Source organism: Vombatus ursinus, unplaced genomic scaffold, assembly GCF_900497805.2.
Source record: "Vombatus ursinus unplaced genomic scaffold, bare-nosed wombat genome assembly UNPS02014794.1, whole genome shotgun sequence".
In the NCBI taxonomy this organism is placed as follows: Eukaryota; Metazoa; Chordata; class Mammalia; order Diprotodontia; family Vombatidae; genus Vombatus; species Vombatus ursinus.
Window position 1 is genome coordinate 13396576 of NW_020954572.1, and position 27804 is coordinate 13424379.

The following is a 27804-nucleotide window of genomic DNA, read 5'->3' on the forward strand; positions in this document are numbered from 1 at the left end:
CTGGAGTACATTTAGTGGAGGGCAACCTGGATGCTGAAGGATCTCAAGATCGTACTAGATGAGAACTAGTTGAAGGAATTGAGGGTGAATATCTCGCAAAAGAGAACATTTGGGGGAACATGATAGCTTTTTCAAGAGTTTAAAGGTGCCCTGTGCATGGAAACTGGAATAAACTTGTATTATATGGTCATATAGGACAGAAGTAGGAGCAGTGAATGGTTATAAGATACAGAGAGGCAACTTTAAGTTTCATGTTAGGGAAAACTTCTTAATAATTAGAGCTATCAAAAAACTAAGTTGGATGTTTTGGTGGGAAGGTGTTTCTCTCACTGTAGGTCTTCAGTCAAAAGCTTGAATATGATAACATCACTCAACTCAAAGGGTTGTTATCAGGTTCAGATGAGATCATCTATGTAAAGTGCTATGTAAATGTTAGCTATTATTATTAAAGGCTGAATGACTACTTGTCAGGTGTGTTGTAACATTGATTCTTGTTTTGGACTGTGTTTTCCAAGATCTCTTCTAACTCTTGAGTTCATGTGATTCAGAAACAAAACAAGTAGGTGAACATACATCATGAGGGTAGCTTTAGAAAGGAGGGAAAATTTTTTTTTATCCTAAGATTACTAGTATGAATTTAGATTCTGGGATGTTTTGAATTGAATAGAAGGAAGCTAGAATAGAGACTTGAATTAATTGTTTATAACCTAATGCTAACGAAAGTAAAGTTTACAAATTTGTTCCTTTTGTATGTGATCCTATTCAGCAGTGTCAGAGATGTGTAGCCAGTAAGAAAATATAAATGAATCTGTGCAGAACAAAACGAACTTCAGCAACATAGGAATGTATTGATTAGTGGTATGTTATATGCAAAGTACAATAATTTATATAAGATATAGTTCTTTAAAAAAAAGAAAAAATTAATATCAGACCTTTCACGTTTCTTTCATTAATTCCCCTGAATTAATGAAAGAAACGTGAAAGGTCTGAAAGGGAAGGGAAAGGAGCAACAATCCTGTGATTTCATTGGTATGGAGAGCTCTCAGTGAGGAACTTTCTTTACCAATGCAGATCATTTCCTTGTCTGAAATTTAGAGAGCTGCCTGAGCACCAAGAAGTTGTGACTTTCTAGGATTTACACTGGCCAATATATGTCTGAGGTGGGGCTTGAAATCAGTTCTTTTGACTTCAAGGCCATTACACCATGCTGCCTATCATTTCGTTAATTCATAATAAATTAGAAGGACAGCCTTTCTTTAAGTGAAAACTGGATCAGATTTATTTTTTATTCTTTAGCAAAGCTCATTCTTATTTTTTAATGACTTCAAGATAAAGTTAGTGTCCATTTATTACTGTCTATCCATATTAACCAAGAGGACAGATTTTGTAACCGGCTGATGCTTGATAGGTACCTAAACATCCTCTAAAACTTATTTGTTAAATACCTAAATGTCTTTCTATTAATGGTTTCTCCCCTATACTGAAATATACATTTTTCACTCATTCTGTTGAGAAACATTTCATTTTCTATGTAGTGTTTTTAACCAAAATGACCCCATTTTAAATATTAACATTTCCTAATAATATTTAAAAGCGTTCATTGAACAACCTAATGTATTTCAATAGCTTTGAGTTTTTAATTACTTGAATTTAAATGTATGTAATATATTTCAATAAAAATTCTGAATGCTCTTGTGGAAATATTTTGCATTTTTTGTAGTTTGCATCTTTTTTGTTAAATTCTTTCACTGTACAAATATGATGTATTAACTATTAAATGATAGAATATAGAGATAAATGCTTAAATTTTTCTCATAATTGTTGATAGAGTAACTGGCCATCATTTCATTAATGTAGAAGAAAAGTATTGACATTTATCATAATAATTTTAATTGTAATTCATTCAGACACATCCTTTTTAATCCTAATCAGTAGGAATTCTAGGATAAATAACACATAGGCTTTCAAATTTAAGAAAAGTCCTTAAAGACTTAAGTGGCGAGCAAGAACTAGCCTTTTTGACATATTTGAATGTTAGTGGTATTTCACTTTTTGCAGAGTACATTTGAATCATTTGTTTAAAACAGATTTCCAAAAGCATCTTGTTTTCATAATACTTCAGCTGTTAAATTGTCATTTCATTTTTGTTTTGTAGATCATAATATTAATCTGGTATCAATGGAAGTGACAGTAAATGCTGTTGCTGGAGCACTTAAAGCTTTCTTTGCTGATTTGCCAGATCCTTTAATTCCATATTCTCTTCATCCAGAGCTATTAGAAGCCTCAAGTAAGTAATAAACCTCTTGCTTTTTGTGGATTATTCTAGATTACCAAATAGTAGACATTAACTTTATGATTTCTCTAAAAGATTTAGTTGATTTAGCAATTTAACCTCTTAGAGATGTATTTTACTAGAACTTGAGGATATTCAAAAGTAATTAAATAAATCTATCCAGTACTGAATCATGTAGACATTCAAGTAATTGAAACCCTAAAACTACATTTTGGTTTCCATCATCTGCGTTTTTAACAGATAAAAGCAGTTCTCAGTTATCAAATTTTTAAGTTTTGGGGTTTTTTAGTGACATTTTGGTGTTATTTGGCTAGCTAATAGAAGTTATTACATGAAGAAGCCATGATAAATTCTTAAAATTTCCATTTCTTAGATTATTTGCAGTAATCTAGCTAGTGTACTTGTGTCCTTATAGAGCTATTCCAAGTAATTGAGGCATGAAACACTTTGGGAGTTAGACAGTTCATGCTTTATATAAAGTACTTAGAACAATTTTTACATAATGTGAGTATGCCTGTGGACATGGGGAAGGAAGGGAGGCAGGAAAGGGGATACACACCCATGGAGGTAGGGGGCTGGCACATGGTTCTGAGGACATGTAGCAGCCGGGGACAGAGAAGTGAGAGCAGGAAGAAGAACATGTCCGGGCTGAGTCCAACCACATTGGGGCCTGGCCAGAACCTAAACCTGGTGGGAGTGTGGGAGATACATGTAGAGGCTAGGCACAGATGCGGCTAGGAGAGAGCAGGTGATATTCAGAGGCCAGGGACAGATTTGCAATACTGGAGTGTGGACAGATGGAATTCAGACCCAGGGTGGGTGGGTGGAGTGGGGCAAAGGTCTCAGCCTTGGAGATTTTTAAGCCAAGACAGAACTGGTGATAGGGACAGTCTCTCTGCATCCATTCTACTTTCTCCTGAAGGGTTTTTTGGTTTGGTTGTTTTTGTTTTTTGGTGGGGAAGGTGAGGGTAGGAGGCTATGGAGTATTGAGCAGAAGGGTAGGAATGGAGAGGGAGAGAGTATAGTACTGTAATATGGATCTCTTTCAGAATTCTTTACATAAAGTCAAATTTGCATGATGCCAATTTATGCAACAAGAACTGTCTGTATGTGGAATTTTTAAAGTGATAGTGATATTTTAATTTGATTTAACTGTGTAATGGAAACATTATACATGTTTTTGTTTCCATTTCCCAGATAGTTTGTATGGAGAGTAATGTAATTCAGAGAATTTTCTTTGTGTAAAGCATACGGTGGTGATGAAACCATTTGGGAATCATTAAGCATATATATGTTAGAAAACATTTTAACTCTACTTGATTTCTTCTGTTGAAACTTGTTCAATTTGAAACATGAATTGATAGCTAGCCAGACCATTGTTGAATACAATCTAATGCTGTAGATATTTGAGTTTAGCAGTAATGTTGTATCTGTAACATGAAAATATACTTATTTTAGGCATATTATATTTATACATAATTAACCATTTTTCTCAATATATTTTATTACCTCCTTTTACTCTTAATTATTAATAAAATCTTTATTGTCAGTGTTTTAACTGAAAATATTTCAGATGTCATGTTTGCTATGAGGTATTGATATTCTTCTTTTCCTTCTGTGTCAGGAAGACATTGGTGACTTCTGTTATTGTACGGATAGTATATAGCTAATGAAATTTGGTGAGATGTGTATGCAGTGTACATATAAATGTATACTTATGTAGTATGTGTGGCAAGAGAACTGTGTAATTTCAGTGGCTTGTGTGATCAAAGTAAAAGACAGAACAGTCTCCTTAAAAGTGAAAAGACTTATTCTGTCTTCAGAAATATTTTATTCTGTAACATTTTCAAAACTAAGGTCTTTTTAAAAATTATATAATCTTTACTTAACAAAGACACTGTATCCTGATTTAGATACTTTTGTCAGTGAACAAATATCTAATGAGGATTATTGGCATCTTATACCTTTTCTTGACTGATTTCTGGGAGAAAGAATAATTTTTCAGCAGACCAGCCAAGATGGCAGAGTAGGATGACACAATACAGCCCAGTTCCCCCTATAGCTATTCCAAGAAGACCTAACAACAGTGCCAGTCTGAATAATGATTAGGAAATCTGAGGGAAAACCACAATGAGTCATCTTTCCAGCCTAAGATCACAAATGCAACATACAGGCAAGTGGGTTCTGTCCTAAAACTCTGGGAAAGAGTTAGATAAAGATATCTGACCCAGACTTCGGACTAAGAATAAGGTCACAATGCTATTGAGCCGACCTTAGAGAGAGGATTACCGACTCGGCACCCAGGACCACAGTACTGTCCGATTGACCCATATAAAAGATCATGGACTCAGTCCTTGGCTCAGAAGAGGGCTATAACATTATGATTCTGACCCCATAGCAGTATCAAAAACTGAGACCAGGCTCATACCCAGTGCTAGGCTGGCCAGCTGGCGGTGACTCCAAGGTTTCTAATCCCAGAGCAAAACAGTGAATTCAGTTCACAGATTGAGAGAACAGGTAAGTGGGCAGCATGGTCACTCTGAACCTGCACAAACTTCTAGCTAGCTTGCAGGGCTGGGACTAGAAAAATCTTCTGGAGCTCTATCTATAATCAAGTCTGTGTTTGTTGCTTAGACCTAAATCTGAGTCTGGAGGGAGAATAGTCTCTGAAGTACCTAAGAAGTACAGTGATCAATGATTTGATCTTATAAGGCTTGCTTAAAATTCAGAGCTCCTCCTTTCAAAAACCCCCAGTGATTCTTGAACGTAGCATTTAGTACCTGGAGAACATAGCACAAAGACTACAAGTAAGAATCCGGTACTATACAAGGCTTTAAAAGTCCTGCCACAGGTCTGCAGAGTTTGACTATAACACAGATTCCCAATCAAACAAGTAAGGCTTGGAAGAATGAATAAGCAAAAAACAATCAAGATCTATTATGGTGACAAATGCCCCAAACACAAATTCAGAGGAAGAGAATAATTCCAAAATGCCCACAATCAAAGCCTTAGAGAAGAACACAGCTTGACCAGATAATCAGTTATAATTCCTTGAAGAAATAAAGGAAGAATCTTAATTTATTTTTAAAGAAAGCTTTAAAGTAATGTTACAAATGAGGTGGAAACATTAAAGGAAAGACATGGAAAAAAGGAGCACTAGAGAAGAAAGATTTGGAAAAAGATCTAATAACTTAACACGAGGTACAAAATTTTATATTAGTAAGAAAATGAGAATAAACTAAACTGAAGTTATATACTGTGTAACCATAAGAAGTATTAAAGCAAAGGAAAAAGAAAAACTGGGGGAAGAAAAGAAAATTTAAGGTATTTAATAACAAAAACTGACCTGACAAAAAAATCATGAATATAAGAATCAATGGAGTACCAGCCAGCCACAAGCAAAGAAGAATCTGGATGTTATATTTTAAGAAATCATTAAAGAAAGCTCCCAAGATCTATTAAAACCAAAGGGCAAAGTGAAAATCTACTACATATCTCTAGAAACACTTCAAAATAAAAACTCTTGGAAATATTATAACCAAAATACAGGGCATCTAGGTCAAAGAAAAATACTGAAAGTGGCTAGGGGAAAAAAAAAGTCCTGAGTATTAAGAAAGGGTCAATATCATAGAAGATTTAGCAACCAATATTTTTAAGAAACAAAGAGCTTAGAACGTATTATGTAAAGCAAAGAATAGGTATAGGGTTACAACCAAGAATAAATTACCCAGCAAAACTAGGTATAGGGGCAGCTAGGTGGTACAGCAGATATGGATTCAGGAGAAGCTGAGTTCAGATCTGGCCTCAGACACTTGTCACTTTCTGGCTGTGTGACCCTGGGCAAGTCACTTAACCCTGATTGCCTCACCAAAAAGCAAAAAAAAAACCAAAACAAAACAAAAAAAAAGAGTATAATCCTACAGGGGGGAAAATGGACCTTACATAAAAATAAAAGGATATCAAGCATTCCTGATGAAAAGTACAAAACTGCATAGAGACTTTGATGTTCAAATGCAGGACGAAAAGAAAAATTAAAAAGTAAACACAAATGAGCAGTTCATAGATCAAGGAGGAAAAGTTTAAATACCATTACATTACCTGAACACCATGCCCCACACACCAAAAAAAAAAAAAAAACCCAGACATATTTTAAAAAATTAAAAATGCTTGAATCTCTTAGAACCAAGCATAAAATGAAAATAGAAGGACTCCATCAGTCACCTCCTGCAAGAAACTTCAAAATGAATACTCCCAAAAATATAGCCACTACCCAGAGCTTCCAGGTCAAAGTTAAAAATACTGGAAGCAGCCAGAATAAAATAATTCAAGTACGAAGGAGCCATAATTAGGAACATATGCTGTTTAGCAGCCATCACTACAAAGGAATGGAAAACATAGAATGTGGTGTTCCAAAAGGTATAGGCTTTTAAGAAAGAACAATTTACCCAGCAAAGCTGAGTACATATAAAGTATAAACTACAAGGGGAAAATGTACCTTTAAACAGAAGAATTTAAAAGCCTTTCTGATGAAAAGACCAGAGCTGAGTAAAAACTTTGAAATATAAGCATGGGAATAATGGGGAACATTAAAAATGTAAATACAAGTCAATAATCAGGAGGAACTCTATGTATATAACTCTTTTGGCTTCAGTCACAGAGGACCCATGACTGATCTTGTTATATTTGATCATCTAAGAAGAAGGGGAAAATTTTGAAAAAAGGAATAGACTAGGGAAGAAAGGGAAAGAAAGTGGGGCAACTTATCTCACATAATCAGGGTATACTAGTAGAGATCTGTGCAGACAAGGAAAGGGTGCAGAGAGCAGGTATGACTTGAACCTCTCTTTCATCTGAACTGGTCATTGTAAGGTAGAATACATACACGGAGTCTGAGGTAGAAATGCATTCTGCTTATCTAGGGGATCAGGGAGAGGGAGAAGGAAAGAAAATGCAAAGGAATAAGAATCTGTTATTGGGGATATAGGTGGAGAGAAGAGAAAAAGGACTGGGGAATTGCACTGCATCAAGCATAGGGCATCATTGCCGAACACAATCATGTCCCATGTTACTTTTCTTTGTAAAGAGGGAATGGGGAACAAAGAGAGGAAAAAGTATAGGGGTATGCTGGAGCCAGCTCATATTAGCTGATAAGTGATGATTGTTAAATTTGCAATGGGAGCATTTACATTTTGGAAGTCAGCAAGTGCTACAAATCAGGACTTGATTCATTGCATTGTTCTAGACTTAGGAAAGTGATGGAGAAAATGTTAATAATGCAAATTAAAATTAATTGTCCTACGTGCATTTTTTTTTTGGAGGGCATGTTGTTTAACATAGACCAGCACATTCCTGAGTGTGAATGTAAATGAGATGAACTTATTAAAATAGAAGAAGAAAACAAAATGGATTAGAAAGCTGAATCCAATAGTATGTTGTTAATAAGAATCATGTGATAGAAAGACTAGAATAGTTAAAAGAAGGGGCTGGAACAAAATCTAGTTTGCTTCAACTGAACTGAACCCAAAACAGTTGGGAATAGTAGCAATCATGATCATGATTGGAGGCAAGGCAACAAAAAGAATAGACTTGTTTAAAAAAATTAAATGGGGAAACCACATATTCCTGAAAGGTGTCACAGGTGATTTCAGTACTTAAAATGGTTTACCTTCTAATTACTTAAAGGAAAAGCTAAAAGAATTTCCGTGAGAAATGGGTATTTAAAGTATAATTATAGGGAGACCTCAGTGTCACTTTCTTGGAGCAAGACAACTCTATCCAAAATATAAAAAAGAATTTAAAGATTCAAATAGAATTTTAGAAAAGGTAAATATGATAGCTTCTCTAGTGATTATTGAATTGCAAAGGAAAGGAATGTACATTTTTCTCAGCTACAGTTAACATTACAAAAATTGACCTTGTATTTGGGCATAAAAACCTCAGAAACAAGATAATGTCAATATTGAGACCATATACTAATGTTTTCACTATGCAGCCAAAGCAGTCCTTAGGGGAAATTTTTTATCTATAAACTATTAACAAAAGATGATCTATCACTTAATTGGGCATATAACTAAAAAATAAACCCCAAACCATAAAAATAAATAATAAAAAACCACAATAAAAAAAGAAATACCAAAAATCAAAGAAGAGATTAACAAAATTGAAAATAAAAAAACATTGAATTACTAAAACCAGAAGTTATTTTATGAAAAAATAACATAAAAACCATTAATTTAATTTTTAAAAGAATTTAATTTTTAAGAGAAAAACCAAATTACAAATGTTAAAAAGGAAAATTAATAATGAAATAAAAGATATTATTAGAAACTATTTTGTCTTGCCTCATACCAGTAAAACTTGCATATTATGTGTAATATAAAATACCCATGTTAATAAAACACAAAATAGAAAATTTTAAAAACTTAATCTCAGAAAAAGAAATTCAGCAAGTTATAAATGAATTCCTAAGGAAAAAATCCCCAAGGATTTGATGGATATATGAATGAATTCTGTCAAACGTGCAAAGGACAATTCAGACGTTATACATGTTGTTTCAAAAATAGAAAAAAAAAAAGGAATCCCTTCAAATTCCATCTATGATATAAATAACATCTTGATACCTAAACCAAGGAGAGTCAAAATAGAAAGAAAACTGCAGACCAGCATTCCTAATATGAAGTGATAATAAATATTTTTAAATAAAATATTTGCAAAGAGAATGCAGTATCATTTCACAAAGATTATACCTTTCACCAAGTTGTATTTATATCAGGTTGGCTCAATATTATGAATAATACAATTAAAATTGACCATATTAATAACAGGAAGAACAGATTTCATATAATTGTCAATAAGTACAGAAAAAAGCTTTTGGTAGAATATATATCTATTTCTGATTTTTAAAACTAGAAAACAGGAATAAACAGATTTTTCCTTAATAATTTTTACACACACACAAGAGCCAGAAAATTATATATGGTATTTGAAGACTAGGCTTTATAAACATTCTTAGGGCATTTACTTAAAATTGGCATTCACATTTAAAGTATCTCCTTGTTCTTTGAAGTAACTCCCACAAGTGTATCTTTATACAATGCTTGGTTAGACCCTTTAATACTCTGTAATTAATTGTGATAAAAGTGTTCTTTAATTGATTCTGACTTTGAAATGTCTAAATTTGAGTTTGTAAAGTTTTTGCTATAGTTGAAAAACAAAAAAAAACCCCAACCAGTTCTATAAGGGAATGTGAGGTAAGTTTAGTTTTCTACAGTTACAAGATTAAGTGAGAGTTTTAAGAGTATAAAGGAAGGAAATCTTAATCTGTCATACATCATTAGTACCTCATCATTTTTCATAGCTGTCTACAGGCACTATGTCTACATGTCTACAACTGTAGGCATTGATCCAGTTTTTTTAATAAAGTTTTCTTTATAAAGTTTAGCTTTATCCCTCTCTTTCTAGGAATTCTTGTCAATGATATTGCACTGGCAATAGACTTGTATTCTGTCTTTGGTTTGTGTTTACCCGAAGAATCAAAAATATATTCCATATATTCCTACTCCTGGGTTCACAAAAACTATGCTAACAGTGTAAGCTCTGACTTGTTCAGGCCTCAACAAGGGAGTATGGCCCTGACAATACCCAAAACTGTCTGTGTCCTTACATATCAAACTAGCTCAGAAAGGCTTATTACCAGGAAGTAGGTCACTGAATTGTTTGGCCATACTAAAATCCTCACAGGAAATCCATGCAGGAGGCTTAAAGAATTTATTTCACATCTCAAAGAAGGAAAGGCATTTAAAAAAATATTCAAGATCATGGATAACATTATTCCTAAAAAATGGTCACAATGAAGACATCAGACACTAGAAGCCTATAATGCCTTATATGTAGAAAATCATTGTTAGGATAATACCAGGTACTTTCTTTACATGTAATTAGAAAATATAAAATACTGTTAAGTGGGGAAAAAGCAACAACAAAAAAATTAAACAACCAGAGTAACACTAGGCTTGGAGTCAAGGAAGATTTATCTTCCTGAGTTCAAATATGGCCTCAAGACACTAACTATGTGACCCTGGGCAAGTCACTTAACCCTGTTTGCCTCAGTTTCCTCATTTGTAAAATGAGCAAAAGGAAATGGCAAACCCACTCCAGTAGCTTTGCAAAGAAAACCCCAAACCAGGTCACAAAGAGTTGGACACAGCTGAAAAGACAGAAGAACAAAGGGCAGTGAAGAGATATATGAGTGTACATAGGCTGGAATGTATACCAACAATGGCTTACAAAAAAAGAAGTAGAATTAGCATGGTTAATGACTGAGGCAGGCCAGCCATGCACTGAGGACTAGAATGTAAAAACAAATGGACAGGCCAGTGCATTATTGGTTTCCATGAAATCTTAAAAAACCTAGAAGGCTTCCGAGTGCATTGCATTGGGAACATTCTTTAGTTCATTTAAACAAGCATTTATTAAGTGTCTACTTACTCTATGCTGTGCCCTGGGGATATAAACAAAAATGAAGGAACAGTCCCTGCTCTTGGGGGGGGGTACATTCTCCTTGGAGTTGGGGAGAAATAGTAAATATAAGGTGATTTGAGGAGGGAGACATCACAGGAGAGTACTAACAACTAAAATAAAAGGAATGCTTCCATGATTTTATCACTCGTTGAGATAGCATGAACAAAAATCACATAGGATGAGAAAGTATAAGTATGTTGCAGCCTCCATCAATGGAAGGAATATTTCTACTTATGAGATTATGAATCCATTGAAGTAATAAAAAATATGCCCTTAAAAGATCATAATAATTTGAACAAAAATTATATAAATCATTATATCTAATATAGGAATTCCACATATGCTATCTGTTCATAGCTTCACACTCTTGACAGTGTTATGTAGGTATATGAGCCAATAATGGCAGTGTCCAGTTCATCTACTAGGGAGGAATGTTTTGAACCTTAATGGTAACTTTGCCTTATAAAATAGGGATATTGAAACAGTTACTGACACCCAGCAAGTTTTGTTGTAATTATTTTTTAGGATCTTGTGTTAGACTTAATTTCTAAGTTTTAAAATAGTTTTATTGTGTGTGTGTATTAGAATAGACACTACAGTATATAGCAAGTACTTAATGTAATAGTTGTATTAGCTGCATTTTGCAGTAGTTATAATAGCATTATCAAATGCTTTAAGAGACTTTGTACATTTTTTCCTCCCAAAACACAATTACTTTATTTTTACAGAAATCCTGGATAAGACAGAACGACTTAATGCTTTGAAAGAGATTTTGAAGAAATTCCATCCTGTTAACTATGATGTATTCAAATATGTAATAACACATCTAAACAGGTAACTGTGTATCTCAGTAATTTTTATAATACATGTAATGCACATTTGCTGTAATACTGTTGAAATATTAGTAGCCATAGTGATAAATGGGTTAAAAAGCTAATTTGAAGTCACAAGTTATATAACATAGGTGGAGTTTTAACTTGTTTTTAATTATGATTTCAGAGTATGTTTTTCATTGTTTCATAGATAATGAGATTTTAGAACTAGAAAGGAACTTAGAGAGCAACCTTTATTTACAAATAATGAGACTAAGACCAAAAGGACTTTGTAATTCATTGTTAGAACCCTAGAATCCTGGGCCCCCTATGCTCTTTCTTTTGCATTATACTATTTCTGCTTTTGTCTTTTTTTTTTTTTTTAACCATGGACATGAGAGTTACATGTGCTTTATTTTCTTTCCATGTTGAGTCAATCATATTGGATTATCCATTAGTGGGGTTTTCTTAGCAAGTTGTTTTTTGTCTTGCTTTGTTCTTATTTCTTTTTGCTATCCAAGACATTTCTGAACCATTTCTCACATTATCCATTGAAATACATTATCCTAATGTCAACCCAAGAAAGGCATGATTTGTAAAGTAGTTTTATGAGGAGAAAAGGTATTGGCGTCTTTTGATTTAGGAATTATTTGTGCCATGATTCACCTCCGTGAATGTGAATAATTAAGAATCAAGGCACAGTGTTGCCCTGGACAAATACTAAAAAATAGAATTTTATAAATTGCATATAAAACTGGGGGGAATAAATTCATTAGAAACTAAAAGTTAAGAAGCTTCAGTTCCAGTCCCAGTTCTGAAACTAATTAGTTTAAAACCTTGGACAAAGTCACTTAAATTTTGAGCCTTGTAACCTTCATCTGTAAAATTAGGACGTTGAATTTAAACAGTCTCTAAGATAATTTTAAGAGGCTGTGATTGTGTGTGTATGTGTAGAGAGAGAGAAAAAATATGCAGTGAGCTTGGCTTTGGGGGTAGGGAGTGGGGAGGGCACAAAAATGCCAAAAATATGTATTATATTCTTAAGAATGCAAGTTGACAGAGTATAGGGTGTCTTTAGGGGGGAAATGTTCACTAGTTTCGAAGATTAACAATTAAGACGAGATTTTGAGTGAAATTCTGTGTGATTTATTATGAGATTTTGATCTACAATTTTAGTATTCTTCAGTATCAGTGGAAAAATTAACCTAAGTTGTAATTTGTCCTCATTTCTTTGAGAAGCCTATTCTTCCAATGGAATAAAAGAAACTGCTTCCATTTATAAATTACTTATTTCAAGGAACACCAAACAAAGGAAACCTATCCTAGGAGCTTTAAAAAAAAATACTCTTATTTGGCAGGCACAGTGCTAAGCGCTTAGGCTGCAAAAAACATAAGAATTGGTTGTTTGCTGGCAGTTTTTACTAGAAGGGTAGGACAGAGAGAAGCTGCTTTAAATTTGAAATTTGGGTTCTAGTGGGATTATGTTATTTCTAAGGAAATTTCTTGGTTTAAAATTCTATGTTTTTCTATTCACATGTAAATGTGTATATTTTTTTTTCTTCTTTTACAGGGTTAGTCAGCAAAATAAAATCAACCTTATGACAGCAGACAACTTATCCATCTGTTTCTGGCCAACTCTGATGAGACCTGATTTTGAAAATCGAGAGTTTCTGTCCACCACTAAAATCCATCAGTCTGTTGTAGAAACTTTTATTCAGCAGTGTCAGTTTTTCTTTTACAATGGAGAAATTGTAGAAACTGCTAATTCTGTGGCATCTCAGCCACCTCCTTCAAATACTGGACAGTTGGTGGAACCAATGGTACCACTTCAGTTACCACCACCATTGCAGCCTCAGCTAATACAACCACAATTACAAGCAGATCCTCTTGGTATTATATAAGTAGGAGATGATTGCAGGCAGCCTGGCATTGAAAAGAAAACAAGCAAAGCTAGACATGCATGTTTCAGGGTACAATAGTGTATTTCACATTTCTGACAAATAATTCATGTTCATACTGAGGGAACATCTTTCTCTTATAACTGTATCATATTCCTTCTTCATTTCCACTGCAGATCAAGACCATGTGATAAGCATGACTGGAGAGGTTTAATTTTTTTAAACAAAAATAACTATAAAGTACAAAGCTACTGCTGCTGCATGTAATCTTATTGCAATCACTATATCATTCCTTTGGCAATTTCTGCCTCAATATATTGTGAATAAAATTTTTCTATAGAAATTAAATGATTTAAAAACTCACATTTATGAAACATTCAGTGCTTTTCAGCCTGCTTTATGGCTGCTTTTTCTTTTAATTTCATGTGATATTTGGGCAACTTAATTTCCATTCAAACATTAAAGCCCAGCTATAGTTATTTTATAACGTCAAGTTACTTACATCAAGCTTGGGGCAGTGTTGGAAAGAAGGAAAAAGTGCACTGTTGAAATATATTACGTTCCTGCACCTTCCATCTTCTGAGTAAACCTGTGGACAATTCGATGAGGGGTAGGGTAAACATAGTTTTTATTTCTTGTAGCACAATACCAAGGACATGCTTGTGGCAAAAGTGAATTTAGAATATTGTGCAAAAAAAATCAGATGTCATCTACTTATTTCCTTATGTTCCATTAATGAGATAAACATTTTGTATCCTGTTAATTCTGTAAACAAATGCATGTTTAAAAGATCATGGATGGTCTTGTAAACTTAATCTAATATATTTTAGATATTTTAATTTTTTCCCTCTTGGGGAATACATTTAGTGTGTAGAAAATAGCTCATGACATTTTCATATAAGGTTATGTAACTTTTCATACATAAGCATAAAATTTGTTGTAGTAAAATTCTTTAAACCAAACAATGTTTTAATCTAGGACATGAATTTAATCTGTTCTTTAAAATCTATTTTTATGTGGCCCTTTAAATATATACAAAAATCCATTGCTAATATAGCAATAAATACTTTGGGTACTGACTGCCTCTTTGGAGTGTATATATAAAATTACAAACTTGTATTCATATTCTTTTCTGTGGTATGTTGTACTAAAATTTCAAAATTACTTTTGCACCATTTTTATACATTTTTTTCTTTGATGTTGGTACCAATTTTGCTGTAAAACAATGCTGCTTTTTTCATTTTAAATATTTTATTAGTGATAATGCAACTTACAAAGTGATAAATTATGGATAAATTTTCAGAATTAGGCGGCTGTAAACTTTTTTGTTAGGCTTTTCTCGAGTTCTATGAACACTATGCCATTTTTGTCTGGAAAGGAAAGAATTCGGTTTGTTTTCAGCTGCTAGGGTACGTTTTTTGTGGTAAAAGAAAAGCTATTTGGTTGTTGTATTCTTCATTCATGATGAAATTTTAAGATCGTCCTATGTATTATATAGTAAATAGATGATTTTGAGATTTAAAGTTCTTAAGAGTTTGATTTGCTCCCTTTTCCTAAAATAAAAATTGCCTTTCCCAACTGTTATGTCCTAGGTATTGTACTTCTAATTTTAACTTGGATTAATCATTCTGAATCAAGATGTTGACATGAACCAGGCTGCTGTTGAAGTACATGTATATTATAAATTATCTTATGTGTTATATTCTTGCAAGTTATTATCTTTTCTAAGAAAACAAAAGCCCTATTATTCCTATTGCAAAGCACACAGGAATTGAGAAAGTACAATAATTTAAAAAACTGTCCAGTAAATGTAGTATTCTTAACTTGTTCTATATTACTTATACCTGTTGTCTATATAGCTTTAATTTATAGCTGTCAGTTTAACATTGGCATGGATAGCAAAAAAAATTAAACTTTAAGAGTTTTATAAACTGTTTCTAGGTTGCTAAAGAATTTATTTTTCTACTATATATGGTATAGACAAAGCATCAAACTATGTACAGGAAAAAAGCCTGACTATTTCTTTTGGAAGTAGGCTAAAAGGAAATTTTTCAACTGTCCATATCTTCATATTTAGTCTAATATAACTTCCTACTGTGATGTGAATCTCACTTTATACTATTTCTGTTTTTTGCTATACTAGTATATATAGTAAGCTATGATAATTTAAATTTCATCTGCATACAGTACCATTTTTGTTATGTTACAACTAGCATTTACCATTTTCCACATTAACCACATAATACAGCTCTGAAAAATTGACATTAATTTTTTCTTTTTATTCTATCATAGACATGACACTCACAGTGAGTCCATCTAAATACTCCCATAGTTGGCCCAATTAGCAAGTTTCACTAACATTGATTGAAAATTAAGTAGCTACTTAAAACAATATATAACTCTGAATTACTTATATTGTTTTTGTCCAGAGCTTAGTTTTATGTTTTAAGTATTGAAAAGGTATTTTAAGTATTTGCTTTCCTCTGGAACAGCTGGAAGGCAAGGGGCATATTATTATATGAAACGTTAGAAGATTAAAAGAAGGGACTAAATAATCTCATATATTTCATCAGTATCCAAATTGGTGGGGGAAAGGAGCGTCACAATGGACTTTTAACAATTAAATTTTAAGGAAAGTAATGAATAAATTCACAAGATATATGAATTGCCATTATTTTCATTAATGCTTCCTATGTCTAATTGTTACACTATTGGGCTTCAAGAGCCATATCTAGATTAAGATACATAGGCTTATTGCTACTCTGATTTATGCATTCAGTAGATATATCCATTTGGGAATCAAATTATATGCCTTCAAGGTGATTTATAATTAATTTCTTTTTTAGAAATAAAATTCATTTAAAAATAATTAGTCCAGGTACAGTGGATTTTGGTTTTAAATGGTATTTGTTAATAGTTTTGAACATTTGTAATGTAAATACTGTAGGTGACAGCAGTCTGATTTAGGTGAAAAGCAGCTTTTATTTTCCATCCTGTATGTAAATAATGTGGACTTGCCTTTCCATCTGAGGTACTGGAATATAATTTCTAATATCTCTAAACTATAAACAGAAGGAAACAATTGGAATAAGAACCTAGGCCTTAGCTTCCATGGTGATTTTAGTTTTTTTATACAGTAATAATTGTGATGCTATTTGTCAACTGGATATAAATATATATATAATTTTAAAAAGTCAAAAGCGCTTTCTTTGTTTTTAATTAATGTAATCATGTGCTTCACCACCAACAGGATGCTGCAGTGAATAAAATATCAGTGAAGCTTATTCTGTATAAAGAATGCTAAGAATAAAACATATGAGGCTTACTGTGTATAATTTTTAGTTCTAGTGGGTCTTCACCATTTTTTTAAAATGAGCTTATATTTTTCAACTAAAATGTCTACTCAGGCTGTTTTTTAACTGAATCGTGTGTGTGTGTGTGTGTGTGTGTAAATGAGAATTAACTTCACTAGGTAAGATAAGTTAGTGGTATTGATAGTGTGTTATCAGTGGAGGTCAGCTGCTTCTTGCATTGTCTAGTGAATTAAAAGTTGGGTGATAAGCATTCAGTAGAAATAAGATATTAAAACATTGACCTCTGAAGCCTAGGTAATCACCGGATAGAGGATTTCTTTGGTTTGATATGAATTCTAATGGTTTACAAGAATGTCTTGGTACAGCTAAAATCTGTTATGATACTAGAATATCTAACCTAAAAGAGTGTCCTTTTGGTTCTCTCTCTATGCATTGTGGATCACAAGTCTAATTTTTGTGTGAATTGGGTTTGGGAGGGAGTTGGGTGGAAACCATTAAGTCATACACAGTATTATATTCTTTACTTTTCCTGGAATCTTTTTTTTATTGAAATGTATCACTTATTTAGCTTGATCCTTACTTTCTCTAATACTGAGACATTTATAAAACAATTATATTTTTATAAGCTGCTAAAGTTCACAGCATCTCTTGTTTGAGTTGACTCCTCACAAACACTTAAGGAAGGAGGCCAGTCTTTATACTTATTCTCTTAGTATTTTTGTATTATATATTAGAATGGAAAGCTGTGCTGCACACATTAGCTTCATAACTATCCTTAATCATAGAATTCTTACTCTAACGTTTTCTTTTGTTGGTTAAATGTATCTCTATCATCTCTACCTTCATCTCGATAACTTTAACTGTCAGTAGGTATCAATCCATTAATTTTCCCAGCCTTCTTTATCTCTAGAGTGATTTCCCTGGGAACCTGGGAATGGATGGAGGTGGACAAGATCATTACAGAATTTCCAAATAAAAAATTTGATATTATTAATGACAAAACTATATGGGGGTTTTGTTAAAAATCCTAAAAATATTGTCAGAGCTTAAAAAATGAATTTGCCAAACTCAGAGAAAATACTATTAACCTTTGGTTGCCATTAACAGTAATATTGTCAAGCTATTCAGTGTTCTAAAGCATATGTGTAGCTCTGAAAGATACTTAGAAGACATAAATAAGCACATCACTCCACTGATGATTTTACACTTATCTGGAAGAAGTGAGAATTAATGAAAAATTCTGGACCATATCAAGATTTGGGGTTTTTTTTTCCTCCTGATGAGGGAATATGAGATTTGGAAGGGACCTTAGAGGCCATGTAGCCTAGACCATAGCAAAGCAAGAATCTTTTCTACCACATTCCCAAAAAGGGATCTTCCACGCTTCTGCAGGAAGACCTTCAGTTAAGGGGGATCCAAAACCACCAATGTTTCTTCTTTCTCAGACTGCTCTCCTGTGCTAGCCCTTTTATATTGACTTCATCATTTCTTGTAGCACAAGAAGTTGATTGATTCAATTCTCTTATCTACAAAAACCTCATGAGTGTTGCAGAAAAAGTCCTTTCTTGCTTTTCTCTGTCACATTTTTCCGGGGTTATGATTATGATGAAGTGACTCAATGTCCCAGGGTATCATGAATGGGCATCATATCACCACAACCAGAATACATCAGATCCTCAATGCAGGATATCTTTGGGTGATGTTTTATAGGGTTTGAGAACTTTTAAATGTGAAATCAAATGTAAATGAATTGACCCCAAATTTGGATTTAGTCCCACAACCTACCCCCTTTGCTCCTGTTCACGTACTGCTGAACTGAGCTAGAGAAAGTCATGGAACCATACTGATTGGGTCCACTATACATTAATCTCAACTGGACCTTCATTATAGCTAGACAATATTTTTATACCTCCATTATTAATTTGCTACGCTTCCCACAAAAGGTGCTATTTCAACCCTTCTCAAGTGTTGTGTGAAACCAACTCCCTCCCTCCACTCCTCCAACTCAGGACCTCAATCCTTAACCAAAAAATAGTCATGCCAAGAGCTTTCTCTTTTGTCATGTTACATCACTCAGATGTTTTAACCTCACTATCCTCTCTTCAGTCCCATCTAATGAAGAGATTGGCTTTTCCTTTGAAGGCCAATCATTCTACATGTACTATTCCTCCAGCAGATTGTCCTTGTTATCTTCATTCTCAAATTCCCCATCTCTACTGGTTCTGTCCCTGCTGCCTACAGATATGCCCATATCTTTGTCTCCCATCCTTAGAAAACCCATATTTGATTGAACCATATCTCCCTAGCTATCATACTTAACACAATGCCTAGTAAATAGTACTTAATAAATGCTCATTGACGACATTTCTGAACAGAGTAACAGGATAATTATGTTTTCCCCATCCTTCCCCCTCTGTCTCTTTATCGAAGGGTGATAATCCCCACTCGGCAAATAAGCAAGCTGTGCTAAACTGTCCTATAATCATTAAAATATTGCAACTAGTAGTTATTAAAGACTAGGTGAGAGGCAGGAGTAGTAAGTTTTATTGCACACACTACTGGTGAATGGCTATCCTTTGACTTCAATTTCTCATTTCTGTTTTATAGTAGATTAAATTGTAAGCCCTTTAAGGGTGGAGGTCTTTTGTGTCTCCAAACAGATGTCCAACAAATAGTTAAGGGACTGCTGTAATAGTCTGTCTTATAGAGGTGATGTGAATTTCTAAATGGATCAGAATTTAAAATAGGGATTTCTTCCAGGGCTCCAGATGGCTCTATCCTAAGGAAGGTATAATCTATTAGGCTTGTGGTCTGGGCTAGCATTTTTTTTTTTAAGTTTCAAACATTTTGTTGAAATCTCCAATCAGGATTTTAAAAAATACGTTTGATACAATTCATAAGTGGGCAGAACGAAAATGTTACACTTTATAACAGCCGTTTAAATTTCACATTGTTTCTTGGATGTTAAAAGCATGAAAGGTATTTTGTAATAAGTAATTTGGACAGTTTTTTTTTTCCAGTGGAGTGTTTCTTCATACAAGATGTTTACCATTTAAAGGTCCTCTTGATATGATTCAAATACACAAAAATATAAGGACCTTAACTATCTTGAGATACTGCTTTATAAATCTAAGGCTGACCTGAACATCATCAGTGGTCTTTGTTTTTTTTCCCTTTTAATTTCTCCCTGATATTTTTGTTTGGTTTATTTTCAGTAAACAAAAAAGAATCAATCTCAGGTTTTAATATAGTAATTACCATGAAGTGAAAAGTCCGTAAGTATCTATCATCTTTTATACTAAACACGCAACAAATTATTACTTTAAAATATTTGGGCCAACGTGGGAGTACCAGTTAGCTTTATGTAAATTATGTATTATCTCCTCTCTTCATTACGTTGATGTATTTGGTTTAGCATGCTGCTTCTATTAAGGTGACAAAAAATAACCATAATTTAATTGAAATAAAAAAGTATAAAAATTTAACATAAATGTATAGCTGCTTATATTCACCTACATTTATCATTTCCAATTATTTTTAACAATGCTCAAGTGCAGTTTAAAATACTATTATAAATGTCAATGACCTATAAATAGCAGCATTTATACATGACATTATAAACAAAACTGTCAGCATTGACCCAGTTTTTATAGAGTTATAATGAAAACATGCACAGTATAAGCTTCTGTCTGAAACTGAGTATTCATGTGGTCTTGGGCCATCACTAATTTTGTTTTCCAATTTGGATTTAAACTTAGATGTCAACTTACAGGTCTGAAGCAAAAAAAGGGAGATCTGTTTAGTGGTTTCAGGCTTGTTTGGGTATCTTAGAAGCAAATTTTTGAAAATGCAACTGTAGTGAATATTTTTTCTATTTGTAAATCAAAAATTCTCATCAACAGGGACTCATCAACAGTAACTTGACTGTGATACTGTCCAGCTCTAGAAACTCAAAGCTTCAACCACTTATTAGATGTCTGTGATGGGCTAGCATTTCTAATCATTCTGTCAAGCCTAGAGAATCAATGGCTAAAATCAGCCTAAGAATTTAGATATCAATGTATCTTGAAAATTTTGGAAGTGGCAGATTCTCCTATGAAGCCATCTCTTTTCTAATGTAATGTTGCTGAAAAATCATAGATTCATAGACGTTAAAGCTAGAGGAGATGTTAAAGACCATTTACTCCAATAGGGTCATAGATACAGAGCTGGGAAAAACCTCAAAGGTCACATAGTGCATCCCACCCTTGCTTTACAGATGAAGAAGTAGACCCAGAGATTAAGTGATTTGCTCAAAAGTCAGACGATTGTCCTCTACAACAAATAGTATCAGAGGCAATGTGTGAACCCCTGTGCTCTGATCAGAGCAAGTGCTTTTTCACCCTCCATTCCTGGATATCTATGCTTTGCACCAATCATATTTTTAAAAATTTATTTGTGTTTCTCTTTACAGATAACAAATGATTTTTAAATAGACTTTAAAAATTATTTTACAGAAATGCCTTTTTATTTCTATGCTGTTTAGTAATACAACATAAATGGGTGTTTTATTTTGTCAAAAGTTCTTTTGCATAGGAGTTGGTTCTACAAATATTTGATATAATTCACTTGTAAATCCATCTAGTCCTTGAAATTTTTTCTTTGCGAGAAGTTTTCCCATGAGATTGCTTTAATGGCATCCTGGAAATTTTGTCTTTATTATCTCATCGATGTAATTTTATTTTCTACAGTTTGTTCTTTGACCTATTCTTAGTTTGAAGATTAAATTATTTAGCCTCCATTTAAGTCTGACTTTAGTTCATTTTTTTCTTATTGATTACATTTTAATTGCAATGTTGTCTGTAATCGATGTATTTCTACACTTATATTCAGTAATGATATTTATTCATCTATGATATCTTTAAATATAGATAAAGTAGTTTCTCTATTTATCTTCCATTAACTTTTTTTTAACTGTTGCCTTGCCGAGGTCAAGATCACTGCTTCTGCTTTTGTGATTTCTCCAGAGGAATAATAAATTCTACTCCAAGGCATATTTGTATCTTGTTGTAACTATGCATATTTATATCTTAAGTGAGTTTAATATAAATACCAAATCATTAGATCTTGCTTCCAGATCTGTCTTCCACAGTTTTAGTTTATGGGTGAATTTGTCCCATATACTTTGACAGTTAATGATTGTTAAATTTGTTTTCCTTTCATCAAATCCTGTCCATCTCTCTTTACTTGAGGTTCTCTCCTCCCAGACTCTCCCTTCCTTATCAATACCTTCTGTGGCTCCTGCCGAGTCCCCAACTTACTGTAAATATTCTTACTTAAGTTTCCTTGCCCAGCCCAAATGAGAGTCATATTCTTGAGATTCAGACTCTTCCTACCCTCACCTCCAAGCTGGAATGATCTTTTCTTGTCAGACATCAATCATAAGGAATAGTTCCTCTCTTTTCTTTCCTAGGGCATTTTTTTTTCTCCCTTAAAAAACAAGAAACCTGAAGCCATAGCTTCTCTGAGTTCCTTCATTATGGTCAAATTTTGAATGTACAGTATAGTCTCTTATACTCACTTCCTAGAAGTAAGCATTTGAATATCAGACTCCAAGTCTACCTCCTGAAACAAACCCAGGAACTCCATGAACATAATTACAAAACACTTTTCACACAAATAAAGTCAGATCTAAATAATTGGAAAAACATCAGTTGCTCATGGGTAGACCAAGCTAATAAAATAAAAATGACAATTCTACCTAAGCTAATTTACTTATTCCGCACCTTACCAATCAAACTACCAAAAAATTATTTTATACAATTAGAAAAAATAACAAGATTCATTTGGAAAAACAAAAGGTCCAGAATATCAAGGGAACTAATGAAAAGAAATGCAGGGGAAGGTGGCCTAGCCATTCCAGATCTTAAATTGTATTATAAAGCAGCCATCATCAAAACTGCTTGGTACTGGCTAAGAAATAGAGTGGTGGATCAGTGGAATAGGTTAAGTATGCAAGACACAGTGGTCAATGACTATAGTAATCTATTATTTGATAAACCCAAAGACCCTAGCTTCTGGGATAAGAACTCACTCTTTCAAAAAAAAAAAAAAACTGCTGGGAAAACTGGAAAAGAGTATGGCAGAAACTAGGCACTGATCAAAATCTCACACCATATACCAAAATAAAGTCAAAATGGGTTCATGGTTTAGATATAAAGGCGGATACTGTAAGCAAACTGGGAGAGCAAGGAATAGTTTACCTATCAGATTTATGGAGAACAGAATAATTCATGACCAAACAGGAGATAGAGAACATTATGAAAAGCAAAATGGATAACTTTGATTACATTAAATTGAAAAGTGCACAAAGTCAATATAATTAAGATTAGAAGGAAGGTAGAAAATTGGGAAAGAATTTTTACAATCAGTCTCTCTGATAAAGGCCTCATTTCTAAAATATATAGAGAATTAAGTCAAATTTATAAGAATACAAGTCATTCCCCAATTGATAAATGGTCAAATGATATGAACAGATAGTTGTCAGATGAAGAAATTAAAGCGATCTGTAATCATATGAAAAAATGCTCTAAATCACTACTGATTAAAGAAATGCAAATCAAAACAACTCTGAGGTACCACATCATGCCTATCAGATTGGCCAAGATGACAAAACAAGAAAATGATAAATATTGGAGAAGATTTGGGAAAATTGGAACACAAATGCATTGTTGGTGGAGTTGTGAAATGATCTAACCATTTTGGAGAGCAATTTGGAACTATGCCCAAAGAGCTATAAAAATGCACATACCTTTTGACCCAGTGATAGCACTTCTAGGGCTATATCCCAAAGAGATCATACAAATGGGAAAAGGACCCACATGTACAAAAATATTTATAGCAGCTCTTTTTGTGGTGGCAAAGAATTGGAAATTGAGGGGATGCCCATCAATTGGGGAATGACTGAACAAGTTGTGGTATATGAATGTAATGGAACACTATTGTGCTATAAGACATGATGAACAGGTTGACTTCAGAAAAACCTGGAAAGACTTGTATGGTCTGATGCTGAGTGAAATGAGCAGAACCTGAGAGAACATTGTACACAATAACAACCACATTGTGCGATGACTAATATTGATAAACTTAACCCTTCCCAGCAGTACAGAGATCTAAGACATCTCCAAAGGCCTCGTGATGGAAAATGCTATCCACATCCAAAGAAAGAACTATGGAGTTTGAATGCAGATCAAAGCATACTACTTGCTATTTTTTTTTTCTTCTGTTGAATTTTGTTTCCTCTTTCTGGTGGTTCCTCCTATTGGTTCTAATTCTTACTTACAACATCACTAATGTGAAAATATGTTTAATAGGAATGTATATGTATAGCCTATATCAGATTGTGCACTGTCTTGGGGAGGGTAGTGGGGAGAAAAGGGGAGAAAAAATTTAAACTCAAAAGTATATGAAAATGATTGTTGATAAATCAAAATAAATTAATTAAAAAACCCCCCAAAAGATAATACTTCTTCTTTCACTGTCATTCCTATTTCTTAATGAAACTCAATCAACTCTTCTCTTTCAAGAGTTTCTGTAATTGACTCCTGTTCACCATTTATTATCATTTCTAATTCTCTTATATTTTTAGTGTATTTTAATCTCAATATGTTTTCTTCAACCCAAACATTTAGACTATTTTATGTTTAAATTTCATGTTGTTCCAAAAACTGCTAAAATTCCTTGATTGTAATGGGGACTGGTGAAGATGCTCAACATGCTTATCTTCTGCAATCCCCATGTCACTGGTTCTGTGATAAAGAAGAGCATATTGATTTACTCTAGAGTTGTAACTAAGGCACATTCAAGATGTACAAAGAGACAAAGTGAGTATCTGGATCTGGTTCTTTTCTTGGCTGATGTTCAAAAAAGGTATGACAAGGTACAGTGGGTCTCTGGGTAGGGAAGAGGCCTCAAGCCCTCAAAGCTGGTTTGAAGCTGAGAATACATGGCCCCACCATTGCTTCTGTCTCTTTTGTATATATTCTTTCCTATTTTTAGGTGAAGAACCATTACAAATATATAAGACTTCATGAGCTTCAACAGGTCAAGAGAATCAGACACTAGAAATCTGAGAACTAGAGTTCATGCTGAGATTTGCAGAAACCAGATTATGAAGTGTAAAGTCCTAAGAGATCTGCTTGATCTACACCAGCAGTAGCAGAGATATGGACTCATCTGACCATTGGCCAAGCTGCATTTGGAAGTTAACTTGGTGGAGGGAGGGCTATGTATGTTTGTTTTTTGTTTGTTTCTTCATTTGTTTTTGGCTAGACAATGGGGTTAAATGACTTGTCCAGGGTCACACAGCTAGTAAGTGTCAAGTGTCTGAGGCCAGATTTGAACTCAGGTCCTCCTGACTCCAGGGCAGATGCTCTATCCATTGCACCACTTAGCTGGGTGAGGGCTATGTAGAAACACTGTTAAATTTGATCCAGCTGTCTCCAGGGACTAAACTGGTATAGGAGAGAATGTGCTTCCAGGTGATAGGAGGAAGAAAATATTTGCTTTTCTTTCTATATCTTCATGCTAAGAATCTTTTTGTGAAACTTAATTGATAAAGTACAACACTCATTCCTATTAAAAACACTTGAAAGTATATGTGTACGTGGATTTTCCCTTAAATTGATAAAACCGTTTACCTAACACCATCAGCAAGCATTATTTGTAATAGGGATAAGCTAGAAGCCTTCCCAGTAAGTTCAAGTGTGAAACAAGGATGCCCACTGTCATAAATATTATTCAATATTATATTGGAAATCCTAGCAATAGCAATATGTACAGTTTACATTCACTCTGAGCCAGGAGGATCCAAAAGTAACCATGAAGGGTTGTCCCTGCTTGGGCAGGGATCTATTGTCTTCCCCTGATAGTTTTTTTTTGTTTTGTTTTTTTAATTAAAGGGGCCATCGTTTGGCTCACTTCTTAAATGTCCCCAACAAATGAATGGAAATTGCCTCAGTCAAAGTGAGAACTCCAAAAGACCTTAGTTTAAAAAGGCCAAGGTCTCCCACTGCATTGTGGGTCATCTCCAGTCATACTGATCTATATCTGGCCACTAGACCCAGATGACTCTGAAGGAGAAAGTGAGGCTGGTGACTTTGCACAGCCCTTCCTCATTCAGATCCAATTCAATGCAAGGCATGTCATCATTTCCCTGATGTCATGGTCCTCTTTGAGAATTAAAGACAAACCGCATAATAGCAATAAGAGAAGAAAAATAAATAGAAGGAATCAGAATAGGTAATGAGGTAATAAAACTATCTATTTGCAAACAATATGATGATATACTTGGAAAATCCCAAAGACTTGCCTAAAAAGTTAATTGAAACAATAATTTTAGCAAAGTAGCAGGATATAAAGTAAATCCACATAAGTAATTGACATTCCTATGTCATAAACCCTGCAAGAAGAGATGGTAAGAGATACTCCATTTAAAATAACAGTAGACAGTATAAAATATCTGGGAGTGTACCTGCCAAGACAAGCCTAAGAATCACATAAATATAATTATGAAACACTTTTTATACAAATGAAGTCAGATTTAAATAACTGGAGAAATGTTAATTGTTCATGGGTAGATAAAACCAATCTAATAAAAATTACAATTCTACCAAATCCACTTATTCAATGTCATCCAAATTAAATTACTAAAAAATTATTTTACTGAGCTAGGAAAAATATTAACAAAATTCATTTGGAAGAATAAAAGGCCAAGATTATCAAAGGAAATAATGAAAAAAAATGTAAAGAAAGGAGATCTTAAACTATATTATAAGGCAGTAATTATCAAAACTATCTAGTACTGTCTCTTAGATAAATCAATGGAACAGAGAAGATACACGATTTAAAGCAGCAGATAAAAATATAGTAACCTTGTATTTAACAAATGTAAAGACTTAATATTTTGGGATAAGAATTCATTATTTGGTAAAAAAAAATTGTTGGGAAAACTAGAGAGCAGTATGGCAGAAATTGGGCACAGACTAATACTTTACACCATTTACCAAGATTTACAAGTCACTATAATTTTTCAACCAGTTCTCCTGTATCTATCTCCATTTAGACTGACCTTTAAAATTTCCTTCCCAGCATGCCAATCCCCCTCACTTGTGATAATTAAATCTCTCTTTACCAAGAGATATTGATTTCTTCCTCACCAAATCTTATCTCCTCATGAAATTTCTAGGTCTTTATTAAACACTTTCTCTTTATTTTTGCTTTATAAGTGTTACATAATGTAAATATGTTTTGTTACACACTTTTGTTAGTTGATACTCACTTTGTATCACAATTCTAGCAAGGCAATGCTGTGAAAGTTTGTTAACAACTCTTTATGCATGATGGTATCAGGTACTGATACTGTTATTAATCAGAAAATAAAATGGCAGACCACCATTTTATCCCAGGGCAAAAGCTCTGAAAGGAAAGAAGGGGAAGAAGGAAGGAAGGGAGGGAGAAAAGATAAGAAAGAAAGGAAGAGCAGAATTAAGTGCCCTTAGGATACTTAATAATTAGTAATATTGTGCTTACTATGTGGTAGGTATTGTTCTCTGTATGTTATAATTATTATCTCATTTGAATCTCCCAATAAACCTAGAAAGTTGATCATTATTTAACAGATGAGTTAACTGAGGCAAAAAGAGTGAGTTGCCCAGGATCACACTGCTAGTATGTTCCTGAGGCCATTTTTTAACTCAGTGCTTCTTGACTCCAGGCACAGTGCTCCATGTACTGTGCTAATAGTCCCTTCTGCATGACAATGATTAATCTTGGTTCCTAAGACCAGAAGATGAAATATACACCCCACCTTCATCCCAGAATGTTGCATAAGTTATCAGGTTTTGGGTTTTGTTGTTTTGTTTTGTTTTTTACTTTGTTGATTGTTTTTGCTTAATAGTCTTTCTTTGTTCCAATGGGGACTTCATTGG

General features: G+C 33.6%; 1 protein-coding gene across 1 annotated transcript in view; it reads left to right on the plus strand.

Moving 5' to 3' along the window:
• The window catches only part of ARHGAP5 (Rho GTPase activating protein 5), a 98528-nt gene extending 81693 nt beyond the window's left edge, over positions 1-16835 (plus strand). Inside the window, exons 5-7 of the mRNA XM_027869977.1 lie at positions 2156-2287; positions 11542-11647; positions 13196-16835. Coding sequence (XP_027725778.1) covers positions 2156-2287; positions 11542-11647; positions 13196-13526 — 569 coding nt within the window. The 3' untranslated portion in view covers positions 13527-16835. The remainder of the gene's footprint in view (positions 1-2155; positions 2288-11541; positions 11648-13195) is intronic.
• Positions 16836-27804: the final 10969 nt, after the last annotated feature.